Source organism: Mesoplodon mirus, assembly GCF_964341445.2.
Source record: "Mesoplodon mirus genome assembly, chromosome: 3".
Classification (NCBI taxonomy): Eukaryota; Metazoa; Chordata; class Mammalia; order Artiodactyla; family Ziphiidae; genus Mesoplodon; species Mesoplodon mirus.
The window spans coordinates 142,377,790-142,391,471 of NC_138978.1; the positions used below are offsets into that span (position 1 = coordinate 142,377,790).

Here is a 13,682-nt window from a genome sequence, read left to right on the forward strand (position 1 = left end):
GTCATCTGGGTTCCCCTGTCCCCTGGATCACCTGGGGTCCCCCTCCCGTGGGGTCCCCTGGCTCCCTGAGTGTCCCTCTCCCTCCCCTGACTCACTTCTTCGGGAGTGAGCCCTTCCTCCTGCTCCAGCTCCTTCTCTAGGGCCAAGAGATCCAGCTGTGGGTCTGGGGAAAGCAAATATGCCAGGAATCCAGGGTGAATGACTGCCTCCACCTAGAACAGAAAGAAGAGGCTGTGAGCATCCTTGGCCAGGAGTGGCCTGTGAGGCAAGAAGACCAGGAGGGAAAGTGAAAAGCAGAGACCCACCCCACTCTCCTCCACAAGGCAGGGATGGTCAGCACACACACACACACACACACGCAAACATGCACATACACAGTCACACACAAAAGAGCACATATACAGAGGCACAAACACAGACACAAAGGCATACACACAGATAGACACAAACATATACACACAAACATCTGCGTAAACCTCCCCTAACACCAGGCTCAGGAACAAGGAGCTGAGCTTAAGTCCCAACGGCCTGAGCAGAACCCAGATCTTGGGTGCTGAGCGTTCCATGCCCTGGCATCTTGTAGACCCCAGTCTCCAGGCCTAGCCTACTTTGGTGACAAAGTCCTCCTGGGAACACAGCTTGTCAATGTAGCTTAAGAGATCCGGGTCCGAGTAGGTGCCGTCCTCTTCCTGCTGCAGCTCATTTCCGTCCTCTCCCCATTCTCCATCTGAGTCGCCTGTGGCTGAGTGGACGGGCCCCACCAGCGCCTCCATGATGTCCATATACTCCCTCACAGCCTCAGGTGGAATCTCCTCGGGTGCCTTGGGCTCCGGGGGTCGCTGGGACCTGTGTGGCTTCGGGTGGGAGGGCTGGGCGCTGGGGCCGGACATCCTGGGAGCACAGGCTGAGGCAGAGCAGGAGGAAGGGAAGGAAGGTGAGGGGCTCCCGGTCCACCTCCTGACCACCGAGCGCACGCTGGTGAGGGCATTGTTGGGGGACATTGATGTGGGTGTGGGGGTTCAGGGCCACCTGAAACCTCATGCACAGTTGGAGGGGGGAGGTAAGGGGGCATCTAAGAGAGTCACATGTAAGGAAGTGGGGAACCTCCAATTTTCCAGGGGTGTCCCCATCAAGCCCACTTCTTAGGCAGACTTGGTGTGCAGTCCTTTGACAGGGAGGTGTGAGAGAAGTTACAAAATTGACCAAGTCAATACCCCGTAGTGACAAAGGGCATCTGAGACCCCACCCCCGCACCCCCCGCCTCGGTGGCTGTTTTGCTTGAAAGACCAGTGCCCCTGTCTTGAAGGAAAATGATCCACATGGGAACAGTGGCCAACCCTAGGCCCCTGTTACCTGTGCGTTCAACTCCAGTGGGAACCTGGGTGGCTGGCTGAAGGCCCACTTTTGGGGCTGGGGGCCCCCGAGGATCCAGCTTCGGTGGGGCTGGAGGAGGCAGGCCCTGCGCGCACTGCATCCACTGCAACTGCTGAATCTGCATCTCCTCCTCTGCCTCAAATTGCATGAACCTGGGGGGTGACGGAGGCACAGGCCACCCTGAGAAAATGGCCTGGGTTCTGGAGCCCAACAAAGACAGCCAAGAATGAGGGATTGGGAGAGGATGTGCCTTGGCGCTGTCAAGGCCCTGCGAGGTGCTGTCCACAGCAGAGAGCTGCTCCTGGAACTGATACAAGATCTGGGACCCTTCCTGCCTCACCAGCACTGGAGAGCATTCAACAGCATAGACCCAGGTCGCTGCACTGAACCAGGTCAACGGGACACATGGCTGACCCAGGGGGTACCCTCCTCATGCCCCCCCGTCCCCATCCAGAACCACATGAAGGGCTGACAGCCAGAGTCTGGAACAGGCATGTGTTCCCCACAGGGGTCCTTGCCCGAATCCAGGACCCTGGGTTGGGACTGAGAGTCCTGGAACAAAGACCTGTAGACAGGGCTCAGGACAAGCTGGACGATGTGGATGCTGAGCTTAGAGGACAGGCCTTCCTTTCCTCTGAGAGGCGCTTGTTTGTTTGGTTTTGTTTCTTAAACCAAGGGGATTACCGTGGAGCAAACACTGGAAGGGCCAGAGACCTTTGGGCTGACGACAGCTGGCTTCCCCAGCCCCTTCAGGGATGCCAGGGTACCCACTCAGGCCACTTTTCATGAGGAGAGGGGGTCCCAAATCTATGTCAGTGGCCGCCGTCAGCCACCATTAAGGAAGCAGCAGGCTGGCGGGTGGAGCTCTTTCCCCGGCCCAGCCCATATGGCCGGAGTTGGACCCCTACTGGACTCACAGCTTCACCCTGCCCCGTCCTGAGACCTTCATGTCAGGGCAAGGGTAGGTCAAACTCAGGGGAGGGCAGAGCTCCTGGTGGAGGAAGGACAGAAGACCCAAACTCTCAAGGTGAGGGAGGGGTTTCTGGAGGACTGTAGGGCCTCTGGGCTGTGGGGTCCCTGTTCCAAGCGACAGCCCTTCTCCTTTGTCCTCTCTGATGAGCACCCCCACGGCCAGACCCTGTCCTCACCCACTCGCCTCACCCTCCACGCAGCCCCTGGGCCCAGGACGCTGACTCACTTTTGCGCCATCTCGTAGTAGATCATCCGGTCAGAGTTGCTAATGTGCTGCCATTCCTGCACGGCCCTGCACAGTCCCTCCTCCAGCTTCATGGTCGGCTTCAGGCGGGCCAGGGATCGAAGCGCTGGGCTGTAAGCACTCGGGGTCAGTCTCCGTGCCCAGCCCAGCCCCCACCTGCCTGACCCCACCCGCCAATGTGGACCACACATCACTCAACACAGCATGACTGAGCCACAGGAGGGTGAGAAGCAGGTGTCTGGGATGTGGCAGAGACAAGCCTTCCCGGCTACTGCCGTCACCGCCTCACACTCACTCGAGGATGACCATCCACTCCCAGGCTAGAGCTAGGACACTGTGCCTTGGGGAGCTCTTTTCCTCTTCAAGGCTGCCTCTTCATAATAAAAGTCACTATCATCAGTGAGGCGTGGCATGTGCCAGGCAATCTGCTCACACTTCATAGATTAGCCCAAGGAGTCTTCTGCACGGTCCTCTGAGTGAAGTGTGATTGTCCCCTTTTTACGAGGGACCGCAGGTTTAGGATGGAAATGCCTGCCAGGCTCACAACTCTAGCGGGAGAGAGCCCACGCCCTTAGGAGAGCTCTACCATCACCCAGTTCCTAGTGGAATTCTCCACATCAATGAAGTCCAGGCGTGCGTTAAGCACACTCCTGGGCCCCGCCCCCTCCCCCTCCTCCGAAGTGACCTCCCCCGGCCATGTACACTCAAGTGCTGTATGAAAGGAGACGGCAGCACAGGAGAGTGTGGCATCCACTCCTTGGCTCCCCAACTTACACCACGACCCTCTCTGACTGCAAGTCTTCAGGCCATATTACATTGAGAATCATGGAAGAACAAGCTGGCTAGACTCACAGGGGGGTGGGGTCAGTCGAGATAAGGCACATTTCAGTCATGATGTCAGGGACTGGCAGGCTCGCCCGTATGGCCGACAATGTGCCTTCCCATGGCATGGACATCGCCCTCACACCTTGCTTCCAGGATCCCTAGAAACCTAACCTGCGAGCCCATCCCCAGTTCCTCTTTATCTAAGAGCTCCGATAAGCTCACGACCCCCTGAGCGTTCACTCACATAAGAAAGCAGGAAAGAGCTTCTGCATCAGGACTCTGGGGAAGGTGTCTCCGGGCCAGTGGCTTGAGGCGCTGCCACCGTCGGAAGTTACTGTACACGCTCTGGTGGTTAGAGCAGTCATCCTGCGAGGCGTAGGGCTGGTTGGTGTCCAGGCTGCCCTCCCTGGAAGTGCCATGTGGCCATGGCCCAGAGTTCACTGGGCGAATGTTAGGGGCCATCTGGGCAGCTGGTGGTGGAGCTTGAGGAGGAAAGCCTGGGATCCAGCCTCCCCTGCCAGCCTGAGTAACTCCAACAGCTGGAGCAGTCACAATGGTCTCCATCGCAGGGGTGGCTAAGAATATGGGTGCAGGACATGCAGCACTCACTCTGAGGGCCCCTGGAGCGCTCAAGTTGAGGGGGCCCTGAGGAACGATAAAGGTCTGAGTCTGGGGGGCCTGCACTGGCCTCCCTTGTGACCTGACTTGTACAGTGAAGTTGCAAGCCCCAGGGGCACTGGGGCCACAGCCACCGTTAGCCACCAAAGGCATCCTGGGGAAAGCTGGCAGCAGCAGGCTGCTGCCAGGAGGGAATGCGGGGGCGATGAGAGGTGGCAGGTGCTGCTCCCAGGGTGGCCGGTGCTGGGCGCCAGGAATGGGTGGAGGAAAGGACACTGCCATGAAAGTAGACAAGGAGGCACCGGGGTTCATGGTGACATCCGTTCCCAGCACTGCAGATGCTGTTGAGGCAAAGGAAAGGAGTGAATGGAGGAGGAGAATGGGCAAGTGGGACTGAGGCTTTCTGCGGCCTCAGAGTGTAAATCACAGATGAGAGACACTTGGACAGGGGAAACTGCAGCGGGCAAATGTCTTCAAGTGATTTTCATGCCCTGACCTCCAGTTGAGAATTATTCCACTGGTGACCCCACGCCCATCCACCAAGCTCCCTGACCCCTGCCTGCCGAGAAGAAATTGCCTCAGCAAGCACTCACTTGGAGAGCCTCCCTAAGGCACACCCTGGCACCTAAGCCTCACAGGCTGTCTCCCAAGACCTGGAGCTGTGTGGACATCCGCTCTGTGAGAAATGCCCCTCAGCCGGCGTACTAGCAGGTAGGGGCCTTCTGCAAGGTAAGTTCTAGGCCCCCAAAGGCCCTTTGTGGACAGGCACTGTGTAAAATATTAGGGCCCCACCTCCTCCTCAGTCCTCCTTTTCCTGATGCTCAGTATAAACCCCCTCTTTCTTTCCTAGCCTCACAAAACAAAACAAAATGCTGGAAAATCTCTCTAATGGAATCCTGATACAAACCCATGACACTGGCCCAGAAAGCACCTGCATCTCAGAACAACCCACAGCAGATACGTAACATGGGCCAGGTCCTGCCACCCCCTCCCCAGTGCCCACTGTCATCAGTCACTGTCACTGTCATCAGTCAGGAGTTCTGTTCCTAGGGGCTTGGGGTGGTCTCAGAAGTAGGCGCGTGTCCTTTAGATTCTGTCATTTCACAGCCAGTGATGGCTGCAGAGGATTAAACAAGGGCCAGGGAATTGTCATGTTACATTGGTCGTGGGAGTACAGACCGCCTGTGGTCCTTTCCCTTCCAGCTCCCAATAACGGAGAGACAATCTGAGATGCAGGCATAAGCCAGATGCCATGGCGATCAAGTTGTCTGAAACACATCCCCGTTCAGGAGAACAAGGTACACACCACGGTGCACCTAACGAACCAGAACAGATGTCATAGGACGTTTAACAGTAACACAGAAGATCATCTTCCTGATCCTGGGCTACACTCCTTCCCCCTTTAAAAGAGGAAGCAGCCTTCATAGACATTCCACCCGAACCAACCCCACTCCACATCTGTTCCCTGTCCATGAAGGAGTGACCTGAAATAGGAACAAACTCTTCCTCTCAAGGCAGCCTGAGGGTCCACCATGAGATACTGGACAAGATGAAGTAGGTCTGAAGTACTGCCATTCCACAAAAGGAAGAACAATTCAGAGCAACTCAGAACCTGAGCCCTCTGTTGCCTGAAGTTACACGTAACGGTTGCCCATCCCCTGTTGAATCCAAGGCAACAGTTACCTGAACTGAGGAGTGAGCTCTGGGCTGGGAGGAGTGGACGAGGTGTGGGCTGCGGCAGTTAGAGTAACCCCCTGCCTAGCTCTCGGAGAGGACACTTCACTGCAGCTGTGGCCACACACAGCCCCATTGAATAGTTTTCTCACCAAGACCATCTCTCCCCACGGCCCCCTGAGATACCGTATGCTCCTGTTTAAATCCCTTTGAAAGATATGGTGAGGCAAGCTTCAGGTGCCTCCGGAACACAATACAGCTCTAGGCTTTCCTCATGACCCTCCCTGTGTCACCACCAGGACATCACACACATCCTTACACACACGTTTCAAAGTGGCTTGTCTCCCTTCTAGAAAGAATCAAACTGTCTGCTGCCATCCTTTCTCCATAGCCAGGGCAATTCCTCTTGATCCACCTCCAACGACCCCTCCTCCCCAGGGCAGTCTCAGGTTTCTTCAGGCTCCCCAGTCTCCCCAGGTGAAATGTCCTTTGTGCGTCCAGTGCTCTCTTCTCCCTCTACTTCAGTCCAACTATGTGCCCACAGTTAAGTGTAACGTGTGAACCCGAAGGATGTGAGGATGGCAGGGTCTCTGAGAACACACCCCCAGCCTATAGGCTTACCTCCTATTGAAGCCATCCTGCAGGCTTGGGCACGGACTACTGCTGCCTGGAAGCCTCAATGAGCAAAGTCAAGACCAGGAGCCAGAGAGCGACCTGCTTCAGCAAACGCTCGGGATCCAAGTCAACGAGGGACACGTTTGAAAGTAAACAGGAAGATGCGGGCTGAACCGTTCTGCGGTGGGGGAGGGGCAGAGGGCACGTGGGTCGGGGTGGCGTGCGCTGGGGGGACATTCCACGAGGGATCTGGCAGGTAGGCAAGAACCGGAAGTTCCTTCCACCTCCCACAGTGGCAACACAATTGGCGTGTGCCTCTTTAGGCAGTTTATAAACTGTTGTTTTGATTCACGGCACCGAGGTTGAACATGACAGTCCCTTCCTTTCACGTCTTTATCCATCAACCTAGGTTTTTTGTTTTTTGTTTTGGTTTTTTTTTTTTGCGGTACGCGGGCCTCTCACTGTTGTGGCCTCTCCCGTTGCGGAGCACAGGCTCCGGACGCGCAGGCTCAGCGGCCATGGCTCACGGGCCCAGCCGCTCCGCGGCATGTGGGATCTTCCCAGACCGGGGCACGAACCCGTGTGCCCTGCATCGGCAGGCGGACTCTCAACCACTGCGCCACCAGGGAAGCCCTGGAGCTTTTATAATGAAGGAAAACTTAAATGATTTGCAACCAGTAACTTCATACTAGAGGAATGGTGAGGCAAAATATTGTACCCAGGCACTCGAGAAAGGCAGGCTTCCTTGTTGTTTCCTCCCTTTGTTCAGTCATTCAACCAATTATTTACAAGATTCTCACTCATAATTCTGATACAGTATTTGAAGGACTCTTCTCAAGGCCACTGATACAAAAATTGCACTGTGCAAAAATTAGCCAGTCCCAATTCTGCAATCACTTTTGTAATACTTCAAAATCCTACACCCCACAGACAGAGATAATCAAATTAGACCAAATCTAAATTGGGAAGACCAGTCACAGGAGGGAGTATCTAAAAGTCCTTTGGATCATGATCTCTGACTATTCCTGCACAGAAGGTGGGGGCGGGCATTGACTACTGACAAAAAACATCTCTGGACATGCATCACAACACTTAGAAGACAGTTCATTTCCACTCAATCACGAAACATTAAAGAAACGAAGAGAGACCATGTTTGTGTCTTGTGGAGTTTTCAAGTCTGCACTTGGAGGCGCTTAGTGCTGTTACAGGTGAGGGGTCTTCAGAGGCATCCTGTTGAGTGAGAAACGCTCTAATCTTGCATTTGACCAGAAAGCGGATCTGATGACTGACGTCTCTTCGGGAAGTTTTACAAAGTCAGGGCAGTGAGTCGATCCCGCTACTGGTTTTGTTGTTGATGTTGTTGTTTTATTGTCAACTGAAATTCTGCAAGATATTATCAAAAAGGAGGGAGGGAAAGTCAAATTGTTCCCATACTACCTGTTGAAATTGGCCCAGATTGTCAACTCTTTCTCAAAATTATTTTTTAAAAAACCCCAAAACCGTACAAAGGAAACACCTGTCAACACTGAGAAAATATATTCCAGTAGAGTAAATGCGTTGGAAAAACTCTAGGAACGGAGTCAGGAGCCAGTATCTTAAGAGTGTTTCCCAGGTCTGAAATGCTTTGCTAGCATTGTTCTTTAACGGAAGCTTCAGGTGTGCTAGGAAAAAGGACCTACTGTTTTTTGAAAGGCATTAACAAGAACCAAGGAACTGCAGTCCAAAGGGCATGAAAGTACTTGTACAGCGGAGCTCTCCAGAACTCTTTGTAGCTAAGTGCATGGGTTTCACGAGTGCAATATAAAACTCACGAGTGCACATTTCACAAGAGCTGGTTTTAAGAAGAGACCGTCACGAAGGTTCCCAGCGAGGAGCGTCGCCAGAGAAGTTCCGCAGCTTGCCCGACCCTGCATTTCTGTCCTCTCCTGCAGAGACCTCCGAGGCCCGCGCACCCCGCGCCTGCACGCCCGCGCATGCCTGCGCACGCCCACTGGGGCGGGGCTCTCGGGCACGCGGACCGCCGTCCTGCAATGGCTCCCGGCGTCTGTTGGGGCAGTTTGCTCCGGAAGACAGGAGCGCATGCGCGAGCGCGGAGGGTGGGGCCCCAGTGGCTGTCCGGCGGGGGAGGGGCCTGTCATGGCGGCCTCTAGAGCCAATTCTAGGAATCCTGAGGTAAGGGGTACGGGGACTTTTCACCCCTCAGGTGTCACCGCTCTGCGCTGTTGTTCACCCTGTGGGTTATTTGTGCCCTTGTCCCTGTAAGGAGACTCCCCACAATGTGGATTCACGCCCCCATAGAGCTCGATTCCCTTGAGATGTTTACCCCAGGATTATTGGCACCACTGGGGAGCCGGCTGCATGAAGGGTTCAGTGATTGCGGGGCCTACAGTGGGGGGTACATAGCGTGTGCGAGCTATTAAACAGGTGCCGTTCTAGTCTGCGCGTTGTGAAGAGTACAAAAGCTAGAGGGAAGTTCTTGCGAGTTGAAAACCCTCATCTGGTTCCGAAGGTGTAGCTCAGGTGATTGGAAAATGAGTGAAGATGGAAGGAACACACTCATCGTTTCACTAGTGTCTTCCTTCTTATCATAAAAACATCAGTCAACACTGATGTTCAAACTGCATTCTTTTGTCAGTGATGCGAGCAACTTTGCTGAATGTGGTAATAAACATGTATTTGTAGTCTGGTGTCAAATCATGATTGATTTGCAAGCATAGATGGGGTCTGTACATACTTAATTGGTTGGTGGGAATCTGATATGTAGTCAAATGTGTGGGTTGGTTTTGTCCGTGGATATTTGTGTTTGAAGGGAGGTCATGCCTGTGTTTTTGTGAAAGTGTGTAAGAGTGAGTGTTGTATTTGGAGGGTGTTGAGATGTGACGCAGGCATACTCAAGGAGTTGGTGGTTAGGTGTTTGTAATTTGGTGTTTGGGGAATATGTTTACATGTGTTTTTTTCACCCATGAATTTGGGGATTTGTGTGTGGCTCATGGTGGATTTGGAAGGATTATCTGCATATGCATAAGGGCAATGTCAGGAAAAGTAATGGTGTATATTACTTTGGGTGTCCAGTCTGTTTATTTTGTATATTTGGGGAATGTAGGCTGATCATTTGTGTATTCAGGGCATGTTGTATGGTTATGGGGTGTTTGTGGGTGTGCATTTTCAGGAGCTGTCTATGTATATTTGGATGTGTAGAGGGCAAGTCTGTGACTCTTTTATGGGGCTGGTGGATGTTGAATGTGTAGGTATGTTGTGTTTGTATGATCCTGTATTCTGCAAGATGGCAGAGTTAATTCTGTGTGAGAGGTTGGGAATGTGGGGTTATGTATACGCCAGTAGTGTGGTACTGTATGTGTATTTGGAACAAAGGGCGTATAGGGTGACATTATTGCCTATTTGTAGTGTACTGGGTAATTGTGGTTCTATTTGGGACTTGTGGAGAGTTGTGTGTTAAATGAGTTTGTGTGTGTATTCAAGGGGCATGGCCACTTGGAGGAATATTTGCTGAGGCTGTGCATTTGTAATTTTCAGTAGGAGCCTCTTAGGCTTATGTATTTGGGGAAGTGAGTATATGTGTATCTGATAGAGAGGTGGGGTTCTATGTTTCTACAGGGAAGATGGACAATTGCATTTATATGTATTAGAACTATGTGATACGGGTATTTGTTAGTACTTGCATATGTGTGAGCTGGCTCCTGATAGCTAGGGATAATTTGATATATGGAAGTTGTTTCATAAATGGTTTGCTGGAGATATTTCCATGTATCTTACTTGTGTATTCTAATCCGTGTGCGTGTCCATCATCAGGTGCATGCATTATCAAAGTTTGATCATAAGGTATGGAGTTGTTAGGAGTATTCAAAGTGTATTTCTTTGGAGAACGCTAGGGTGTTTATACATGTGTTTGGTACGAGTAAGAGGTGGTCTGTCTATATATTCAGGGTGAGGGTAGAAATATATATATACACACACACATATACTGTTTATATGTTGGGGTAGTGGTGGGGAGCTTGTATTCTGGAGAGGTAGCATAATGTATAGTGTTTGGGAGGGGATCCATATGATCAGGGGTTAGGAATATTTGCATGTGTGTGTCCATAGGTGTGTGAGAATTGTGTATGTATCTTAGTAAGACTGCAGAGGTTGCCGGTGTTTTTCTGTTTTGAGTGTGTCTGAGCATTTGGGGTGTATACTCATGAGTAGTTTGTGGGTGTGTGTATTTGTGATTTGTGAGTGTATCAGGAGGATTAGAGTCCTCTATGTGTCTATTTCAAACTGTAATGCCTGAAGAATTTAGTGGTGTTGCTTGTATGTGTGTTCTCAGTATTAGTGAGGTGGACTTATATGTACAGTTGACCCTTGAACAACACGGGTTTGAACCACACGGGTCCACTTATAGTGGATTTCTTTTTCAGTAAATACTACAGGACTACTACAGGATCCATGGATGCAGAGCCACTGCATGGAGGGTTGGCGCCCTAACCCCCAAGTTGTTCAAGGGTCAGCTGTATTTGATAAGTATAGGTTATTTGTGTCTGTGTGTGTTTTTGAGATCCTGGGGCTTTTTGGGTATGTATTCTGCGAGATGTGAGAGTTTAGTTTGTGTGTTTGGAAACAAGTAGACTGTGTAGGTTATGTGTGTGTGCAGGAATCCTGGAGTATATGTATTTTAGGGCTGTGGAATTGCATATGGGTCTTTTTTGGGGTGGCACATGAGACAGTTGTGTACTTGGTGAGCCTGTGTGTTTAGGTACTCAGTGTGTACATCTGGATGGCATATTGGTTGCACATGTTTGTTTTCAGGCCCATGTTGTGTGTGTATATATAGTTGTAAGAGTGGAATGTGAATATTCAGGGTGAGTAAGGTTTCATCTATAAAAATTTAGGTAGTAAGAGGTGGTCTGTTTGTGTATTTATTCAGGGTGAGGGTAGAAATGCACGTGTGTGTCAGGATATATATATATATATATATATATATATATATATATGTATATGTACAAACACATATGTATATCTGGTATCTTTTTGGTTATATATCTGTGGTGGGAGTTGAGGGTTCTACCTGGGGTGTAAGTGGAGTCTGTGCACATATTCACAGGAAAAGGTATGGGATGTGCTGGAACTGGTTCATAGTATCTTGGGAGAGTCAATGGTGCATATCTCTTCCCAGCTCTGTGTTTAGTGATGTCAGGTGGGTAGCTTGAAATTGGTCATGCTGGGAATATTTATACCATGTAGATACCATAAGTGAAGTCTTTCCCGCCTTTCTCGGAGAGCTTTTTATCAATCACTTGCCAGCGTACCACTGATATGCATGTTTGGATGTATGTATGTATGAAGCAAGAATATTTGGGCATCGGTGGGTATGTATGGGGCACTTATGTGAATTGTGAGTGGGGCATCTGGGGCTATGGGCCTTTGTATATGTGCATTGACCCTGGTAATTGTGAATCATTGCATTGCTCCTATCAGGTTGGTCTGTTCTTTAGGGCCAGAGAATCCCCATAAATGTTGTTGATTCCCAGTAGAAATCATGCATATGGATACAGGGGTGTCTGTACCTTAGTCAGGTGGACACTCCTTCAGCATTTGTGTGGTCCTAGCATCTGGGTCCCTAGAAGGAGGGGCCTGGTGGACAGATGGCCATGCAGAGCAGAACCTTCACAGGTGTGTTGTTGGCGTGACAGGCAGCAATCAGAAAGTCATGGGGCTTCCTGGCTAGGAGGTCAGATGACCAAGGGCTCTCCCAGGAAAACCCCCTGAGAATCAGTTGGACAGCTACAGGCGTTACTGGCTCTTCTGTGGCACAGCTGACGTACAAGGACACCCTCCACATGGGGTCCAGAGCCATGTGTCCCTGAGCCCAACTGCCCCAGGGTGGTGGGAACTGTTGCGTATCAGGCTGGTCAACTGTATCACTAGGTCTCAACCAACCTGTCTCATGGAAACCTAAGACCTCACGGATAGGCAGGACCTCTAGGGATCACTGAGCTTACAAGGACAGAGGTAGGGAGGCTTTGTCACTGAGGGAGAGTTGGGGACTGAGACCTGGAGAGCCTGGGGCGTCCCACTCTGAGGAGATATGGCTCTGATGTTCCCAAACCCTTTAGACATGTTCTCTGTTCTTTTCTGAAGGCTCAAGATGCTTCTAGCAGTGGGAAGCTTATCTCAGTTTCATGTTTCTCTGATAGGATGAACTGACCCTTTTATTCACTATTCTACATCAAGCTGCAAACCCATCAGAGGGAACCATGTGATCACTGTAGCCACCTGGCTGACCCCACAGCCACCTTGTGCCTCCCTTGGACCCACCCAAGCATTTCTGCGCCTTCTTTATGGTGAGTCTTGTGGCCTTTTCTCTCTCATTGTGACTCCTCCTGCCAATAAAACATGCTGTGAATGTTAACAAAAGGAAGCCTCCACTAGAATTGGAGTCTGGAAGGCCCATAGAGGGAGCTCTCATGCCGTGTCCCTCATCATCAATTACCCCCACAGGAAGAGGTCATTTACTGACCCCAAAGAGGAAGTGCAACCCCTTTACTACCCCAGCTGGAGGAGGGAAGACTTCCTTCCTGGCCAGCAACAAGATATAGAAAATAGAAATAGCTAATAGAAAATTCCGCAGTTTAGCCAATGAGACGCCATTGTCACCTGAAGTTTTACTTTCCTCCAGTGAACTTTCATTTTTTCCCTTGATGATGACTTTCTTTCCTTGTCCCACCCTCCTTACTATACAAGCTTTCTGGGACTTCCCTGGTGGTCCAGCAGCTAAGACTCCACGCTTCCAATGCACGGGGCATGGGTTCGATCCCTGGTCGGGGAACTAAGCTTTCCACATGCCATGTGGCATGGCCAAAAAAACAGAAAGCCTTCCATGTTGTGTAACCCGTTGGAGTATCTCCGTTTCTATCAGATGAGATGCTGCCTGATTCATGAATGGTTTAATAAAGCCAATTTATTCAAAATTCAAAGTAAATCTTCCAATTTACTCAGTTAAATTTTGTTTTCTAATACATTGGTGGCATGCAGAGGTGGCCACTAACAGTTTAATATGTATCCCTCCAGAAATGTTCTGTATAAAAATATGTATGTGCACTTTTCTAAAATCCACTCTTATCATTACTACTGCTAACAAGATGATTTTATGATTAAATGCTTATCTTTTTAAAAAGAAAAAGGTAAATATATTGGTGGCAGTGATGGGATCTGAAGCAAATTTCTGATAACATTTGGGACAAGGAGAGACAGGTGTGGTGCCCACAACTCCTTTGAGTTCACTGTCTTTCTGGCCATTCCTGAAGGTTGTTGGTAAGCTCCTCTTGGTTTGAGCTCCATTGTCTTTGCGTTTGTGCTCCCA

The 13,682-nt window shown here is 50.7% G+C and overlaps 1 protein-coding gene across 1 annotated transcript; it reads right to left on the reverse strand.

The window, feature by feature from the left end:
- Positions 1–1,082: 1,082 nt before the first annotated feature.
- On the reverse strand, positions 1,083–2,806 carry LOC309801405 (NUT family member 2G-like). Its single transcript, XM_082616241.1, has 2 exons — positions 2,573–2,806; positions 1,083–1,526 (listed from the first exon to the last, which is right to left on the reverse strand). The coding sequence occupies exons 1-2, from the start codon at positions 2,779–2,781 to the stop codon at positions 1,208–1,210; spliced, it is 528 nt and encodes a 175-aa protein (XP_082472367.1). The 5' UTR covers positions 2,782–2,806; the 3' UTR covers positions 1,083–1,207.
- Positions 2,807–13,682: the final 10,876 nt, after the last annotated feature.

Coding starts and splice junctions, on each gene's coding strand:
- LOC309801405 (XM_082616241.1), bottom strand. CDS start 2,781: ATGTGTGGTCCACATTGGCGGGTGGGGTCAGGCAGGTGGGGGCTGGGC. Junction 1,527..2,572: donor TACTACGAGATGGCGCAAAA/GTGAGTCAGCGT, acceptor GTCACCCCCCAG/GTTCATGCAATTTGAGGCAG.